Here is a 17,877-nt window from a genome sequence, read left to right as displayed (position 1 = left end):
AAGGTGAGGGAAAAAGAAAGTTACCTGAGTAGGCAATGGTGAGCAAAAACATATTTTGACATTATTTATAAGCAGCATTCATTTGGGTGAGGGCTCCGTCAGAGTGACACAAAGATAATGAGAAATAAAAGAATATCAAGGCAATTTAGAAGTCTTCAAAATTAAAGGAAATAGCTGTGACATAATCCCTAATGAAACTGAAAAAAAATATGTCCGAAGGAAACCATAATGTTCTACGCTAAATCCGCTTTTATCTAATGTGAAAACAAGACTTGTTGCTCTCTTGCCCACCAACCAAGAGTCAATACACTTGTCTTCATCTCAGTTTGTTTCCAGGAGGATCTTAATTTATTTTTCTCTGTTTTGTGAAGCATTTCATTCCTTTCTATTGCTAGTATGGAATTTATTTTTGAAGAATTCCATTATTTTTCCCCTTAAAGTCAGGAACCCTTTTTCCTACTCACTTAACCCTAAAATCAAAGGCTACCAAAAGAAAAGAAAGCTACTTCAACTCTGGGAGCAGCCATGGGCAGGACATGCAAGGCCACATGTGGGAACAGGTAAAGTATAAAGAAGACTCAAGGGCGGGAGGCAAGACCTGATGAAAGAAGAATCCTCATGCAATTTAAAGGCTAAATGTGGAGAAGGAGCAAAGCTTCTGAAGGGGAATGGATGAAAATGTAATTATTATGGCTTTTCCTCTCTCCTCATTAATGGAAGTGCTGTTTGTGACTGAGCAATCTCTTAACAGAGGTTCTGAAAGTTTCTAGGTGGCTTATTAACAGATTTATCTATTTATTCCAAAATGTAGAGCTTGTTCCCTTCAGATATTCCAAGAGTCAGATATTGAGAAAATTTCTATTTCTCAAAAATAAATAAATAAATAAATAGGGACTTTAATTTTATTGCCTTTGCCCACTCTCCCGATATTGCTCTTCCTTTCTTTAAAAACATTCCAAATACATCCCTTCCCAAACTACATACTGATCTTAGCAGTGAAATAAAGGAACTCTTTTTGAGCCCCCTGTAGGGGCTCATAAAAATAGTTCTAGGGGACAGTGACCCGAAACCAGACAAACTCAGGTCCCCAGCCCCCATCACAGCTTTTCCATCCTACAAGCACAATTAAGGTTCAAAAAAGAAAAATTAATGCCCAAACAGCCTGTGAGGCACATAGACATGGAAAAAATTTCTATCCTAGTCATACCAGGCATCAAATATTGTAAAAATCTTCAATGGACCATTCATTTAGAAAGGATTCTAGTCTTTTTAAATCACATAGCAACATCAGCAATACTATGTCAGGGATCTTGGACCACACGGACAATGGCTTCTTTGTCAAGGAAGCAAAGAAACTATGCTATTTTGGTTGCTTGGAAATTCCTATCTGGTCCACTGAACTGCAAAGCTCTTGGAACCCTATTAAAGGCTATGGATCTCCACATAAATTATATCTCTGTTACAGAGAAAGAAGGGGCTGCTGCACTTCCTAAGGTGTCTCTGGCTTGGGATCAGATGCTCCAAGTTTAGTTTTAATCAGGCTTCTGGTGTGCCCAATGCCAAACTTTATGCATTAGCAAGGGGAGTATAGGCTAGATCCCAGGAACACACCAGACCTCTCAGATAAAGGAGCAGAACGTGCCTCAATTGAGCTAAGGTTGGTCCCCTTTGTTAGCACCAATCTCTCAGTTATTTGGTTTTTCACAGACCAAAGTACAGCTTCTCTCAGAGAAGAGGACCTGGGGTATTTAGAAGTAATTAAAGTAGAAATTCCAAGGCCAAATATCCACAAGATCAGGCAAAGCAGCATCTGAAGCCAGTACAAGAAAATGGTGGAATTCAATGAGCAGCAACTCTGGACTAGTCAAGCTTCTTTAGTCTTGGTCCAGCCTCACGGCTCCACTTGTACTCCAATCATGGGTACCACCTCTTCGATCCACAGCATGTCCAGTGGAGCTGAGGCTCGAGCTTGTCGGTGGTGAATTCGGCGTAGCCGCAGAAGGTACAGAATGATGGCCAGTAGCACCACCAGAATGCAGGCAAAGAAGAGATAGTGGTTGTAGACAAAGGAAAGACGGAACCAGCTACTGTGGACTTGTCGGACACCCTCCTGTCGTAGATCCCTAGGGAAGAGTTTGAAGGTGGAAAGAAACGTTAGTTCCAGAGAGAAACATTTACTCTGATTTGAAAGGCCTAATGGTGTTCTCATTTACTCCACTGATATCAGCTCCATACAACAAGCAAATCTGACAAATGTCCCAAGCCTCAGGGCTGCCATGTGATTCCTTCCACGACCTACAGAGGGAGCCTCACAGGCCTACACCTTCCAGAATCTAGGGACAAAATCAGAAGGTCTTTTAAACTGAAGTAAAAAAAAACTGATAGACAAGATTGGTCATCTGTAACATTAAAAGTCGTGAAATACACTTTGTAAATATGGTACTAATGATAATAGGGTGGCGTCACTAGGGTTGGTGTCACCCAGTACAGTAACTCACAGTGGCAACCTTCCCCCCACCCCTGTGGGCAGGGAAGGGCAGCAACCCCCCCAACACCCCCCGCAGAGCAGCACAGCTCCCTCCTGCCCCAGTGCAGGGCCAAACCCTGTGCCTTGTGGCTCCGCCCCCTCCCAGCCCCACCCATCCAGGCCCTGCCCCCCACAGCTCCTCCCCCTTTCCATTGGCCAAGGCAGAGACCCTCCTCTCTCCCCAGCAGTGGGTGCTGCAACCCAGCTGCCCACACCTTGACTGGTAGGCTAAGGTGGGGGGATAGGGGGGTATGACAAGTTACTGCCTGGGTGACACCAACCTTAGCCACTGGTGGGTGACGGGGGGGGTGGTGACAAGCTACCACACTGGGTGACGGATGACACCAATCCTAGTGATGCCACTGCCTTGGCAGCCCCTCCCTTAGCAGTGCTGACCCGCCGCTGGGGACCCTGGGGTCATTTTGATGTCAACCTCTCTGACAGTGTGAGGGGGTGCACTCCACATCCCCCACACTCCCCTAGTGATGCCACTGGGGTGTCCTCTGAATCCAATCAAGAAATCAGAGTATGTCAAAATCTTAAAAAGTTTTCCATGGTCCTTAGGGTTTAGAATGTCTAAGGAAAACTGTTACCTGATCAATTGTATTGTATTCTGGGAAAAAAATAAAGAGATACAGAAACCAAAGTGCAGTGGTCTGCCTGTCTATATAACAGATGCCACTATTCGGGGTCTAGATACTAGATGCTTTTTTTTTGGTTTGGTCTGCAGTGTTTTTAAAATGTGAATCTCCAAATTGAAAAACTTCACATAAAATATGGATTTCTGGCTTCTCGTGACGAATGAGAATTGGCAATGGTGGGGAAGCACTTTTGTGTGACGTTAATCAGCCTTTTAGTTGGGGCACACTCTCTTCAATTCCCCACACCCCCTACCCAGCCCACTTCCCTCACTTATATCACCTGCCTGGCTCCTGACAGTAGTAGGTTTGGAGGACTAGGAGCCAAAGATTAAGAATTCATTTTAATTTATCTGAAAAAGTCCAGGAGAGGGAGTACATGACAATTGTCCCAGATATCTTACAGTGCATAAGGGCAAGGCATCAGGCTACCATAGCTTGATGAAAATATCCCCCACTGAAAACATCTCACACCCTTTATTCTAACTGTGCCCCACCAAAAAACCTTCCAGGTCGATGACATGATCTCTGGAGTGACGCTACCCATCAAGAAAGATTGCTCTATACAGACGGCTTACCCCCGTTCTCTAGTCAGATGTGTTTTCCAGGGTAAATTAAGAAAATGACATCTTAGTTTATCAATCAGTATCCCGGAAGTAGTTAGTAAGAGATCAATCCTAAGTATGGATTTGTTGTGTGTGAACAAATAAAAAGTGAGTTTCTGGAACTGCAAAGCTGAGGAACAGACTCTAGACCAATGATTCTCAACCTTCTTTCTGTTTCAACATTCCTAATTAGTAATAGTGGCTCACACGGCAGTGTTAAAGGGAAGATTTTTTTTTTTCTTTTTTTGGGAGAGGATGGGTCATTTAAGAAATCTATTATGAGGCACCAACTAACATCCTTGAACTCAGGATACCAGCCGGCTTGGTCAGTTTCACTTTACCTGAGCGGTAAGAATCGTGTTTTATACAGAATGGCTCCCAGCGTCCACTGAACTTCTCGGTCATATACCAGCTGGGCTGTCCGTAGGTTTGGGTAGTTGTAGGGAAAGTGGAACCCTTCATGAAGGACTTGGTACATCCAGGCTGATTTAAAACACTGATATCTGCACAAAAACAACAAAAAATAAAATAAAAATTTAAAAAAGAATTCTAATGTTTTCCTTTGCAATAAGTCACTCTATACCCTCACTTAAAAAAAAAAAAAAAAAAAACAGTTGCCGTTGAGTCAATTCTGACTCATGGCGACCCCATGTCAGAGTAGAACTGTGCTCCAAAGGGGTTTCAAGGCTGATTTTTCGGAAGTAGATTGAGGCCTTTCTTCCAAGGCACCTGGGGTGGACTTGAACCTCCAACATTTCTGTTCGCAGCCAAGTGCATTAACCATTTACACCATCCAGGGACTCCCATATCTCCACTGCATAAATCAAAAAAATAACTGCCTTTCACCTTCCTCACCTCTAGGTGGAGCCAAATCTGAGAGCCTTCTTTATCTTACCTTTACCACAAAAGTGAAGAATACTTTTATATATAATAATATTGTGGCTGTGTTTTTCTTTCCTTCATTTTTTTTTAACTTCAGGGACTAGGCTGAAAAATCTATAAATGATGTCTGGGATTTGCTTCAAAATAATCCAGTTGTAGTAAGGGAGGGATAAAAAACCAAAAAACCAAATCCATTGCTGTCGAGTCAATTCAGACTCATAGCAACCCTAGAGGATAGAGTAGAACTGCCCCATAGAGTTTCCAAGGAGCGCCTGGTGGATTCAAACTGCCAACCTTTTGGTTAGCAGCTGAACTCTTAACCACTACACCACCAGGATTGCCGAGAGGGATAGTGGGTGGGAAAATAGATGAGATTGGCCATGCCATCTAGACTTTGTGGAGCCATTGAGGCTGAATGAACCCCTAAAACTATTGCCCTAAGATAATCGTTAAACCTTAAACCAAAAATATCCCCTGAAATCTTCTTTAAACCAAACAATAGTTTACCTTAATTAGTAAAGAATGTCTGCCTTGAACATTGTTGCTCTTTTAAGAACTACCTATATGAAATCAAAGTGACAAGAGTAACTCAAAAGATTAGACAGGAATCTTAGCAGGCAGTGAGTTTATGTCAGTCGGGGAGGAACAATTTGGAAAAGGAGGGTGAGAATGCACAACTCTAAGAATGTAATCAGTGTCACTGAATTGTACATGTAGGAATTGCTGATTGGTATATGTTCTGCTGTGTATATTCTCAACAACAAAATATAGAATAAATTTTAAAAAAGAAGGATTGATTATGAGTTGTAGAGAAGCTGGGTGATAGGTACACAGGAATTCATTACACTGTTCTATTTTTATTTATGTTTTTAAAATTTCTAATGAAAACATTTAAAATGGGAGGACCGATGAAGCAAATTGGCAAAATGCTGACACCTGTTGAAGCTGGGTGATGGGTATGCAGGCTTGTGTTACTATTCTTTCTACTTTTCTCTGTGCTTGATATTTTAATAAAGAGTTTCTTTGTTAAAAAAAAAAAAAAAAAAAGCTATCACTTTTTATTTCAAAGCTTGAAGAGAACTCTCTTTGGTAACTACTTTTGGAAACCACTGGTTTCCCTCATCTTCACTAAAATGGGCTCACTATTTTGGTCCCTAGTATCCCTCAGAAAATCACAATGTGAAATAATCAAACTCTCTTTCAACATAAAATCCCACCTGTACTAATGCTCGCTTGCTTGCTCTTCTTCATTATAATCTGCTGTTTACATTTTAAGGCCACACCTAAGGGAGGAAAGGAAGTTACCTACTTGAGTCGATGCTCATCTGCATGTGATGAAAACAGGCCATTCTTGAATCTCTGAGTTAGTACTGACCAAGCCATGCCACAGTAATCCTGGAACAGTCACAGAAATGGTGCAACATGAAATCAGAGGCAAACTGAAAATCTCCCACAATCACAGCTGTCCCATTTCTAAAGTTACCTGTGGGCTACTAGCTGACAAAGGAAAAGAGATATGGCATATGCACTCGCTGGACGCTGTGCCAGTTTCTACGCAAGGCAAGTCCCAGAACTCAGGCCACTGAGTGACTTGAGCGGCCTGAGAACACCCCTTTTAATTCCCACCACCTCCAATTCAGTACAAAGCAGCTTCCTGTGGCTCCTGAGCTTCTTAGGTTTCAGAGAGGGGTAGGGTTAGGCCTAGGAATAGCAACATCAGAAGCCTAAGAGAGTTTCATTCTACTCTATGTAGGCCTGACACGAGCAGGTAGAATGGATGGAACAGAGTGGTCAAAAACTCATTACTGTGCTTTTAAGATCTATTGATCTGAGATCATATTGACAACAGCAACTCAAAGGATTAGACAGGAAACTTGGGGGACAGTGAGTTTATGTTAATGGGGGAGGAACAACTCAGAAGGGGAGGGTGAGAATGGCTGTACAATTCAAAGAATGCAGTCAAGGTATCTGAATTGTACATGTAGGAATTGTTGCATCAGTCTATCTTCTGCTGTGCATATTCTCAACAACAACAAAAATACAATAAATTATAAAAAATCAAAGCAAAACCTATTACTGGTCTGCCTTCATGTTGTAATTCTCATCAAGGAATCATTCTTTTTGGTTTGTTCATTCATTCAACTAATATTTACTGAATGTTTCAGGTGCCATTCTAGGTGCCAACGATCCAGCAGTGACTAAAACAGACAAAAATTCCTGTCCTCGTGAAGCTTACATTCTAGTGGTGGAAGACAGACAATAAATATACCTACATACATACTGCATGCATGCATACACACACACACACACACACACACACACACACACACACACACACACCCCTACCTATATAGCGCATAGCATATGACAGAGGACATAAATGTTTAGAAAAAATAAAGCAGGAAGGGAAATAGGAAATATTGGGGAGGGTTGCCAATTTTGGATAGGGTGGTCAGGGAAGGCATCACTGAGAAGATGGCATTTGAGTCAAAGTAAAGTAAAGTGAGGGAATGCAACCATGAGGATATCTGAGGAAACAGCATACTACGTAGAAAGAGCCACAAGTGCAAAGGTCCTGAGGTAGGAATGACCTTGTCCTGTTTGATGATCAGCAAGGAGGCCAGTGTGGCTAGAGTAGAGGGAATAAAGGGCAGAGGAATGGAAAATGAGATTGAGAAGTAACAGGGCCAGATCACATGGAGTCTAGTGAGCCACTATAAGGACTTTGGTTTTTTTCTGAGTGAGATAGGAACATGTGAGGGTTTTGGACACTTGATACTCCTTATTTTTTAAAAGATCACTCTAGCTGCTATATTGAGGACAGACTGAAGGAGGGCAAGGGCAAAAGCAGATAGACCAGTTAGGAGGCTATTGTAAGATGGAGTTATGTTTGACAGAGAGCTAGTGCAGAGTCAAGGACAGCACCTAGGTTTGTGGCCTGAACAATTAAAAGAATGGAATTACCATTTATTGAGATAGGGGAAGACTAAGGGAGGAGCAGTTTGGGGTGGTGGGGAAGAAGTGGGCACAGATCAGGAGCTCAGTTTTGGGTATTAAGTTTGAGATACCTATTAGACCTCCAAGAAGAATTGTTGAATCAGCCACTGGATACATAAGTCTGAAGTTTGGGGGAAAGGCCTAGGCTAGAAATATAAATTTAGGAACCATTAGCATACAGATGGCATTTAATTTGGCTAGATGAGATCACCAAGGGAATATAGACAGGAAAGAGAAGAAGCCCAGGGCCTGGTGAAAGTAAAGTATTGTCTCCATAAAGTTTAAGTTAAAAAATAAATCTCTCTTATCAGGGAACGGTAACATATTAAGCCACTAGCAAATTTAACAAGCAATAACTTGAATCCTTTGGTACTCAAGGGAATAGAATTTGAAGCAGAAGTTTTGAGATGAGGGAAATATTCAAGCCTTGGAAGGAGCCCTGGATGCTGTAAAGGAAAGGAAATATGAGGAGATTCCTAGAGGCTGGAAGGGAAAGAGCAAATACAAACTATGCATTCCACAATATTTGTTAGGGACTGCCTTTTGGGAACAGAGTAATAGAGACACTGTAGATCCTACTCTATAGGCAGTCTTACACCAAGAGAGCCCTAGAGAATTGTAAGAAAGTAGAAAGGAAAGAATTTAAATACAAAGAGGACAGATTCTTCGCACAATTTTCTTTGATGGAAGGCCTAGATCAGGGAGATACACAAACATTCAAAGACATGAATGCAAATTAAAGCAGGGAACTACAGAAAGCTGACTATACTCTGACGTGTCTAGATAGCTAATGTAAGCCTAGAAGATGCTTAAGCCCTGGATATGCTCAAAGTAAATTTTTAATCCTTCTATATTTTGAATTTGAACAATCCTTCCACCATCATTACTTTTCACAACATCCTTCCAACACTCCAAGTGACTCCACACGACTCTGGCCTGGACTGGCCCACCTGGGTAGCATCATCTCCAAAAACACACTCCAACTGGAAATGCACCAGGGAAAACATGACTGGAGAGCATATTTTTTTTACCACAAACATTAAACAAGACCATTGGAAAGGCAAAGGAAAAACCATTTAGCTGCACAGCAATTTTAGACGTGGGTGACAATTTGACTGATATGACACCCATGGAAACCTAAGCTTAATTAATTAGAGAGCAGTACTGCACAGTAGGTTCCCAAACTTCTCCAAGTTCACTCCATCATTTGTAAAAATGAGGGCTCACAAGGGTCCTGTGTAGAATTAAGTGAAATCATGTGAAGCCCTTTGCACAGCACAAAGTCGTTATTGTTGTTAGGTGCTGTCCAGTCGGTTCTGACTCACAGCGACCCTATTGGACAGAGCAGAACTGCCCATAGGGTTTCCAAGGAGCGGCTCATGGCTTTGAACTGCCAACCTTTCGGTTAGCAGCCGAGAGCTTAACGACTGCGCCTCCAGGGCTCCCACAAAGTTAGGCACCCAATAAATGGCTATCATGAGCCATCTTTATTATTAATAACTTACCTGAGCAGCCTTGGCAAATGTTGGCCCATGGTAGCGGCCACCGATGCGCAACACATCCTCTGTACAGTAAAAAAATTCAGAGAAACCATAGAACTCGCTGTTGTTGAAGTCAATGGGCGACTGGTAGATGCCGTTCAGCGAGGCTTGGCTAGTGTTGGAGCGAGCCAACAGGGGGCTCACCATGGCCCCACAAGTTGTCCAGTCTCCTTTTCCTCGAACATGCAGGACCTGGCTGTTCCTCTCCACCACATCTGTAAGTCCTACGGGCAGGCACGGATCCAGAAATGGATTTTCAGGACTCAGACCTGTCTTCTGGCCCAGCAACCTGTCACAATGACACAAACATGTCCTCACTGTACTCAACCCAGTCTAAGAAACACAATGTGGTTCACAGCTACCTTGTTATTGTTTTCCATGATGTCCCTAGAAGCAAGGGTGGAGTATTATAGTGCACTCCATCTCAAGCACATTTCACTTAAACAAATTCAACTTAGCAAAAAACGAAAGAGAAATATGGCAATGATGAATTTTGCTCTATCTTTTAGTCAATGAATACACTTCCCAGTGTGATAGTGAAACTGGAGACATGAATCTACTGGTATTCATTCCCACAGGCCTTTGAAAAGGGCAAGGACCATGCTGAATGTGGTTCTAGTGTTGAAAAAATAACTGGGAGGAGGTGAAGGCGGAGGGCTTCCCAAGGAGGGGCTTCTCAACTGTGGCGACAGAGAGCCTGGCTTTGAACGAGAACAAGCAGTCCTGGAACTGAACTTGAGCCTCTGCTGGGCAAGCAAGCAGGGAGGGGCAAGCAAGTTTTGATTCCCACCATCGTCATCACACAGTTCTGGTTATTTACCTGCCTAGCAACAGTATTCCCATTCCTAAAGAGATTAATCTGCAGATCTGGCAGAGGAAGGGAATTAAGTGGAGACCAAGTAACTCTGTCAACTATAGTTGAATACTCATCAGTTTCCAAGCAGACAGATGCTGAAGAACGGACTTCCTGGGATGAAGATGCATTCACAAACGTAAAGACTGAAGGAGGGAATGTGGCAACACAATAAAATGCTTTAAAACAACCAGAACTATTTTAAGGATATGATGCCAACTATAAGGAAAACTCAGAAAATCTTTACTATGATGAGAGCCATTAAATGTTTGCTTTCTAGATGGTAGCACAGGTTTCTCTAGATTAACTTGTAACCCATTGCCATCGAGTCGATTCTGACTCACAGCGACCCTATAGGACAGAGTAGAACTGCCCCATAGGGTTTGCAAGGAGCAGCTGGTGGATTTGAACTGCCAACCTTTTGGTTAGCAGCCGAGCTCCTAACTGTCACACCACCCTCTAGCAAATTAGCAACTATAAAAGATGTATGCCTTTTATTCATTGAGCTCCTAAATTAGGTGACTTGGATACCTGGCAAAAAATACCAATGCATGGGGAGAAGAAGATGTAGCCTGGCAGGCAGAAGTTCTGAGGCAGCAGAGATAAAGAGAGCAGCAGAAAACAATGGAAAAAGAAGCATAGCAGCTAATGAAGAAGGAATGAAACAAAACTGGTGTGGAACTTCTTCAAATATCATAGTGCCAGTAGGAGAAATTTGAGCAAAAGAACCCAAGCAATGTTCGTATGGATTTAAGAGTATTTTCAGAATCCAAACACACTGCTTGATTTTAATACATTCGTCAGTTCATCCAGGACACCAGGATTCTCTCAAAGTACCTTGAACTCTTAGTGGCTGGATACTTAAAAAAAATAAAAAAGACTTATGAAAGAATATTTTCTTCAACATGCTCCAAATATCGGATGTAAGACAGCTGAATGCTACAGAGAAATGATTACAAATGGAATATAGCAGTACCTCTTCAAGCTAGTGTTTCTGGTTAATGGCTGCAAATAATTTTATGGTGGAAAAGAACTCTGCTATCTATTATGCTTTCCTTTGATTGCATAATGATAAAATAAATAATTTTAAGTTAAAAAAAAACCCACTCTTTGTACATCATGATCTAAATACTTCATCTGGTACTCAAATGAAGAATCAGTGATCTGTCTGTCCAGTGCTGGATAAAAACTGGCTATGCTGGACTAATGAGAGACTATTTTAAAGGTTAATTTTGACTACCCATTGCCGTCACATCCAACTCATAGTGACCCTATAGGGCAGAGTAGAACTGTCCCATAGGGTTTCCAAGGCTATAACCTTTACAGAAGCAGACTGACACATCTTTCTCCCACAGAGCAGCGGGTGGGTTTGAACTGCTGACCTTTCAGTTAGCACCTGAGTGCTTAACCACTGCACCACCAGGACTCCTTAATTTTGACTACACATGCTTTTTATCTTTTATGTGCACTATGGAATCTTACTCCCACATAAGACGCAACTTCACTGTAATTCAACGAACATGTCTTGAGCACTTCCATGTACGAGGAACTGCTAGGAGCTACATTATACTTCACATTTTAAATAAGCAAATTAATTAATTTCAATTCTCATGATGTCATGTCTGAATGCGGGATACTGCAAGAGATTACCACAATAAGCTGCTGTACTTTTTTTATGAGTTCTAACAACAAAGATCAGAATGCACCCTCAGCCAGATACAGTGGGATTGCTAACAGAGGGTCTCTAACAGATTGCTACCCCATCAGCAGGGGTGGTCAGAAAGGAGGAAGAAGCAAGGGCTCATCTATCTTAGTAAAAACCCAGAAAACCAAACCCATTGCCACTGAGCAGATTCCAACTCCTGGCAATCTCATGTGTTACAGAGGAAGGCTGTTCTGTATGGTTTTCTTGGCTATAATCTTCACGGAAGCAGATCACAGTGACTTTCTTCCACAGACCCACTGGGTAAGTCTGAACCGCCAACCTTTAGGTTAGAAGTGGAGTACAAACCGTTTGCGCCTTCTATCTTAACCATTATCTATCTTAATCACTGCACCACCAGGGCTCCTCTATCTTAGGATGTGACTATTTCTTCCTAATAATATCGGCAGCCTGGGCACATTCTATTTTAGGAACTCCGGTCCTCAGTCAAATGTACCTGTTTTTGTTAAGAGTTTCATTCAGCACAAGGTCTTCATAGCGCTGCCGGGCAAAGTTGCCGCCAAAACCCAGAAAAGTCGTGACATAAACCCTGTACACATGTTCGGTGTGTTGTACATCACAGCCCAGGTTGAATTCAGCCAGCAGGATCTTGGCAGCTTCTTCCTAATATAATGTATAGAGAAAAAAAGGAATTTTAGTTTTGACTGACTTCTAGAAAGCGATAACATTGTTAAGATACCAGGCTTCATTTGCTATGACTACTCTTTAAAATATCTGTAGCATTCTTTCATCCTCATAGCATTATTTTCAGCAAGGACAGAAATTGAGAAGATTTCACAAAGAAGTACAAACTAGAGACTAAATTAGAGACTAAATACCAAATGAGAAAGTAAAATACTATCTGTAGTTACATAGAAGGTAGAACTATTATGGAGGATGTCATTTTCTTGCACGTACTTTTTTGTATTTTCCAATTTTCCACAACGGGAATGCATTATTTTTATAATCAGAAAAAAAAAAAATCCTTTAGTAAAAATGAATTTAAGGAATTTCTGGTATCATCATGAGATCTACTCTATGACCTTTCCTGAAACTATTCAAGAGGATCTAGTATTCCTTGCGACAGGTTTGGGGATTGGGAAAGTCCAAATTTATTGTACCTTCAATGAAAAGGTGCTCTATTTTTTTCTTTTTTTAGAGTTTAGGTGCAGAGGTTGAATTAATCATCTTCCTCGGCTTATGGCACATTATCATGGAAAGGGCCCTCTTTCGTTTTATCTGTTTATTCCCTTTTATCATTATACTCCACTCCCATTCCCATCCCCACCAGCCGCAAGTCTAGTGTGCTTGATGTGCAATTTTTGTGTATATGTGCTGTTGTAAAATGTGTATTATTGTTTTGAACGTATTTATTTTTAATTTGTGAAAATGCTACTGTGGCCAGCAGTTCCACTCCTCGGTACATAACCAATAGAACTGAAAATCTGTATCTACATAAAAAATATGTACACAAATGTTCACAGCAGAACTATCCATGATAGCCAAAAAGTGGAAACAACCCAAACATCCATCAACTGATAAACGAATAAACAAAATGTGATATAGCCATACAATGTTATTTAGCCATAAAAAGGAGTGAAGTGTAGATACATGCTACAAAAATGAATCTTCGAAACGTTTTGCTAAGTGAAAGAAGTCAGACGCAAAAGGCCACTATCGAACGATTCCATTTATATGAAATGCCCAGGATAGGCAAATTCATAGAGACAGAAAGTAGATTTGTGGTTGCTAGGGGTTGGGGAGAGAGGGAGATGGCGAGTGACTAATAATGGCTATGAGGTTTCTTTTGGGGTTGATAAAAATGTTTTGTAATTGCACAACTTTGTGAATGTATCAAAAACCATTGAATTGTACAAAAAAATACATTAGGTATTTAGAATTATTTAAATTTAAAAAAAGCTATTGTGTTATGTCTCATTCTTTCTTTTTTTACTAAGCACTAAGATCTATCTTTAAGGCCCATCCTATTACTATTTGTACATCTAATTCGTTAGACTTAGCAAGTAGAGTTGACCCCTGCCAGTCCTTGTTCTCAGCCAGGGGTGATTTTGCCACCCAGGGGATATCTGGCAATGTCTGGAAACATTTTTGATTGTCACGACTCAGGGGGTAGGGAGTGTTAGTGACATGTAGGGAATTGAGGGATGCTGCTAAACATCCTGCAATGCACAGGACAGCCTCCCACAGCAAAATATTATCCTGCCCACAACATCAATAGTGCTGAGGCTGCGAATCCCTGGTTTAGGCTAAATTACAGCACTGTCATGGTCTGCCTGATATCACAGGCTGTCTTCACTGACAGATTATGAGCTTTTAGGGAGCAGTCTAACATGTCCTACTCCTTGCACATAATACGTGCTCAAAAAGTGTCTGCATTTTCCTCTCTATGATGAAATTTCTTCTTCAAAATACATTCTTTATATTCTAGGCAGGTGAGAAATATTAGAAGCACAGGAATGGAATCATTAGTAAGGGGAAAGGAAATAACATTTATTGAACAATAGGTAAGTATCAAACACATTGCTCCATGATTTATGTGTATTACGTATTTAATCCTCCGGCACTCCTGTGAGATAGGTGGTATAATCATAATTGCTAACATTTATTGAACACTTAGCACATGCTGGGTAGTCTGCTAATCGCTTTATACCCATGGTGTTATTTCATCCTCACAATCTTGTGCAGTAGATACTATCATTACCCACCTTTTTACATGAAGAAACTGAGTCTCAGATAATTAATCCGTCCAAGATCATACAAGCCAAAAAGTGTCTAAATAAATATTTGGACCCAGGCAGGCAGGTCTAAGTCCAAAGACAGTACTCTTTCTTCTCAAACATTGGCATTCCTAGACATTTGAACTTTCCTGAAAGGTGAAATACCTGTTTTGGAGATAGGCCAGAGGTTGAGGTGGGAACTTCATAAGCAATTTGGAGAGAGGCTCCTCCCATATCCAGTATCCCTACTGTCCTTTTGCGTCCTGTTGCCAATTCCTGGGGAGCCTCAGCATCTGATTCTGAAATAAATAAAGGAACAGAAGGGTCCTAGTAATTAAAAACCAAAATTAAGCCAAAAAGAAAAACAAAAACACAGCAATCCCTATGTGCACTAACTGTTTAATGAGAAGCTAGTTTGTTCTGTACACCTTCATCTAATGTACTATAAAAAAATAAAATAAAAGTAGAAAGGAGCTCTGAAAAGCAGTAAACACACACACAGCAATCCCTTAAAAGATTGAAAGCAACTGAAACAAATTAATCTAACTGTATCAACTGTATATTACACAAAGGAGAACTATTTCAAGTGACTTAAAACATGGTATTTTGCATTGAATTGGCAAATGCCGTGTTATATATATTTTTATAACAATTTAAAAAAAAACATGGTATTTTGACTGTATATTTCTAGTGGGATACAGCCTAAGGACAAAACAAACAAATACCTTAAACAGCATTCCAACAGTCTCATTGCTAATAATATTATTGGTATTTTTATTAAACATACATTGTGGATTAAAGAAAATAAATGTTTATATCTTTATGAACAAAGATTCAGCATAAGAGAAAAAGGATAGAAGTATAAAATCAAAGAAATTAAACAAAAGCCTTGTCATCTTAAATATGAGTTGGAAATACCGCTATGAACTCATTATTTATTTTCCTCTTTCTAAAAAATACATATTTCCTACCTCTGTCCATGGAAAGGTCAAGAAGCAATGACAATTTAGAAGCAATGAGCACCCTGTCACCTAGACCATGCTCTCCAAATAACATTTTGCACTAAAAAACCAGGACTCATTGGAAAATGTCAGGTCTAGGGTAGAAAGCATGTAAGATGAGCATGGACTAACTTGTTGTACCAGAAAGCTAGGGAACTATAAAAGACTACTGGGATCTCCATGAACAACTGCCTTCCTTGCCATAAGACCAGAACTGGATGGTGGTAGCTATCATTACTGAAAGTTTTGATCAAAGATTCTATAGAAGAAACCTGATCAAAAGAGGGGGCAATGCAGAACAGAATTTCAAATTCTCATGGAATCCAGACTTTCTGGAGCCACTTTCTGGAGGTTGGATGAACACCCAAAACAATCGCCCTGAAATAATCTTTAAGCCTTAATCCTTAAACCAAAAATATCCCCTGTAGTGTCCTTTAAATCAAACAATAGTTTAGCTTAATTAGTAAAGAATGTCTGCCTTGAGCATTGTGCTCTTTTAAAGAACTAAATGGGATCAAATTGACAACAGCAGTTCGAAAGATTAGAAAGGAAGCTTAGGGAGCAGTGAGTTTATGTTAAAGGGGGAGGAAAAATTCAGAAAAGGAGGGTGAGAATGGTTGCACATTTGAAGAATGTAATCAGTGTCCCTGAATTGTACATGTAGAAATTGTTGAAATGGTGTATGTTCTACTGAGTATATTCTCAATAACAACATAATGAAAAGTTAAAAAGGAAGCAAATTAGGACTGGAAAATGAAGCACCTTCAGTTTTAAAAAAAGGAAAACAACTCAAAATTAGCACTTATATGCTACTGATAGGTCATGACTTAAACCTTCACCTCTTATTTAAAGAAATGTTATATTAAGAAAATACTACTCACCATCTTCATGGTCAAATCTTCCCAAAACAAAGTTGATTCCAATCCACGCATAAACCCCTAAGTAAGAATATAAAAGTCCTTGCTTAATTCTCTACAGCTAATACGATATATACACCTATCTCCAACGCTGCTCTTTTCCTCTCCTTAGAAAAAGTAATCATACTCTCAGCATATGGACTTCAAATCTTCTATCCTGTGATTTTTTTTCCTTTTTAAAATTATTTGCATTTTTTAAAATTCCTGCAATGAATAGGAATTAGTATGTAAAAACAAATGTTAAAAAATGAAAATCTTGAGGTTTGGTTCCAGGCAATATGGATAAGCACACTCCACCCTGTCTCTCCACTGAAGGCAAATATAAACTCTGGACAGAATGCACAGAGCTTTCTGAGGACTCTGAAAAGTAAATCACAGTGGGCACAACGGGAAGGAGATCAGAATGTCAAATAACACCAAAACCGTAGTGAGTTCCCCTTTTTTCCCCTCAGATATTGCCGGGCCTACGCTCAAGGCAGCTTCAAACACGAAAGTGCGCACTGGGTATGGACAGAAACAGCTTCAAGTCCTTGCTTTCTGGTCCAAGGAGCAAAAAAGGAAACTCTGAAGATTCAAAGATAGCGGAGAAAATTTCTTGCTTCTTTATGTTGTTCTCTCCCACCCTAACCCCTAGGCAATCCCACAGAAGGTGCCCAGAACTCTGAGGGTTGTGAATGCTCTCTGACCAGAGGAGCTGCAGTCCCAAGAGCATGCGGCAAATCCCTATTGCTTATTTTTTTCCTTGTGTCCTCCCACCACGTGGCCCTGGGTACAGATGCAATCGCGGGAAGTGCGTGGCAGAGTGGGCAAACTTCAGCCCCAGCTTTCTCACAAGAACACCATGAAAGTGAGCCCCAGGGAACCAGAAAGTGTTGGGGAGATCATGGAGAAGAAAGAGCTCAAGAGAGCTAACCCATAAAGTCGTGTGTGAACTCCTGGGCTTACCCATGCACGGATCTGGCCCTAAGAAGAATACCACAGGCTTTAAGACTGAACCACAGGCTAGACCACTGCCCAGGTCCCAGTTTGGTCACTGGGTAGCACACACGTGGGACAAATCCAAACAGCACTGCCAAGACTTTGAAAACAACTAATATTAGAATCACCCCACCAAAGGCGAGTCAGAACTTGAGGCCTGAGTCTAACCAGGCCAACAGCCTGCTAAAACAAACAAATATAAATCATCATTCTGCTTATGATTTAAACAAGACCCAAAGCCTCATAATGTAATATCCAAAATGTTCAGGATGCAATATAAAACTACTTGGCATATGAAGAACTAGGAAATCTGAATTCAAAGGGGAAAAAACAGTCAGCAGATGCCAACTCCAAGATGGCACAATGTTGGAATTATCAAAGATATTAAAGTAGCTATTATAACCAAGAAATACGAGCAAACACTCTTATGATAAATGGAAAAATAGAAAGTCTCAGCAAAGAAATAGAATATAAAGATGAACAAACCAAATGGAAATT

At 40.6% G+C, this 17,877-nt stretch overlaps 1 protein-coding gene and 1 pseudogene across 1 annotated transcript in view; one reads left to right on the top strand and one right to left on the bottom strand.

Moving 5' to 3' along the window:
* Positions 1-774: 774 nt before the first annotated feature.
* The window catches only part of ENTPD7 (ectonucleoside triphosphate diphosphohydrolase 7), a 39,005-nt gene continuing 21,902 nt past the window's right edge, over positions 775-17,877 (bottom strand). Inside the window, exons 8-14 of the mRNA XM_023740720.1 lie at positions 16,366-16,422; positions 14,649-14,782; positions 12,203-12,369; positions 9,155-9,479; positions 5,962-6,047; positions 4,112-4,273; positions 775-2,123 (exon numbers count right to left, since the gene is read on the bottom strand). Coding sequence (XP_023596488.1) covers positions 1,892-2,123; positions 4,112-4,273; positions 5,962-6,047; positions 9,155-9,479; positions 12,203-12,369; positions 14,649-14,782; positions 16,366-16,422 — 1,163 coding nt within the window. The 3' untranslated portion in view covers positions 775-1,891. The remainder of the gene's footprint in view (positions 2,124-4,111; positions 4,274-5,961; positions 6,048-9,154; positions 9,480-12,202; positions 12,370-14,648; positions 14,783-16,365; positions 16,423-17,877) is intronic.
* Positions 9,741-10,742, top strand: LOC105756652 (receptor-binding cancer antigen expressed on SiSo cells pseudogene; annotated as a pseudogene).

Source organism: Trichechus manatus, unplaced genomic scaffold, assembly GCF_000243295.1.
Source record: "Trichechus manatus latirostris isolate Lorelei unplaced genomic scaffold, TriManLat1.0 scaffold00007, whole genome shotgun sequence".
NCBI classification, from domain to species: domain Eukaryota; kingdom Metazoa; phylum Chordata; class Mammalia; order Sirenia; family Trichechidae; genus Trichechus; species Trichechus manatus.
The sequence above is the reverse complement of the archived record's forward strand: the minus strand, read 5'-3'. Positions and strand labels throughout refer to the sequence as shown.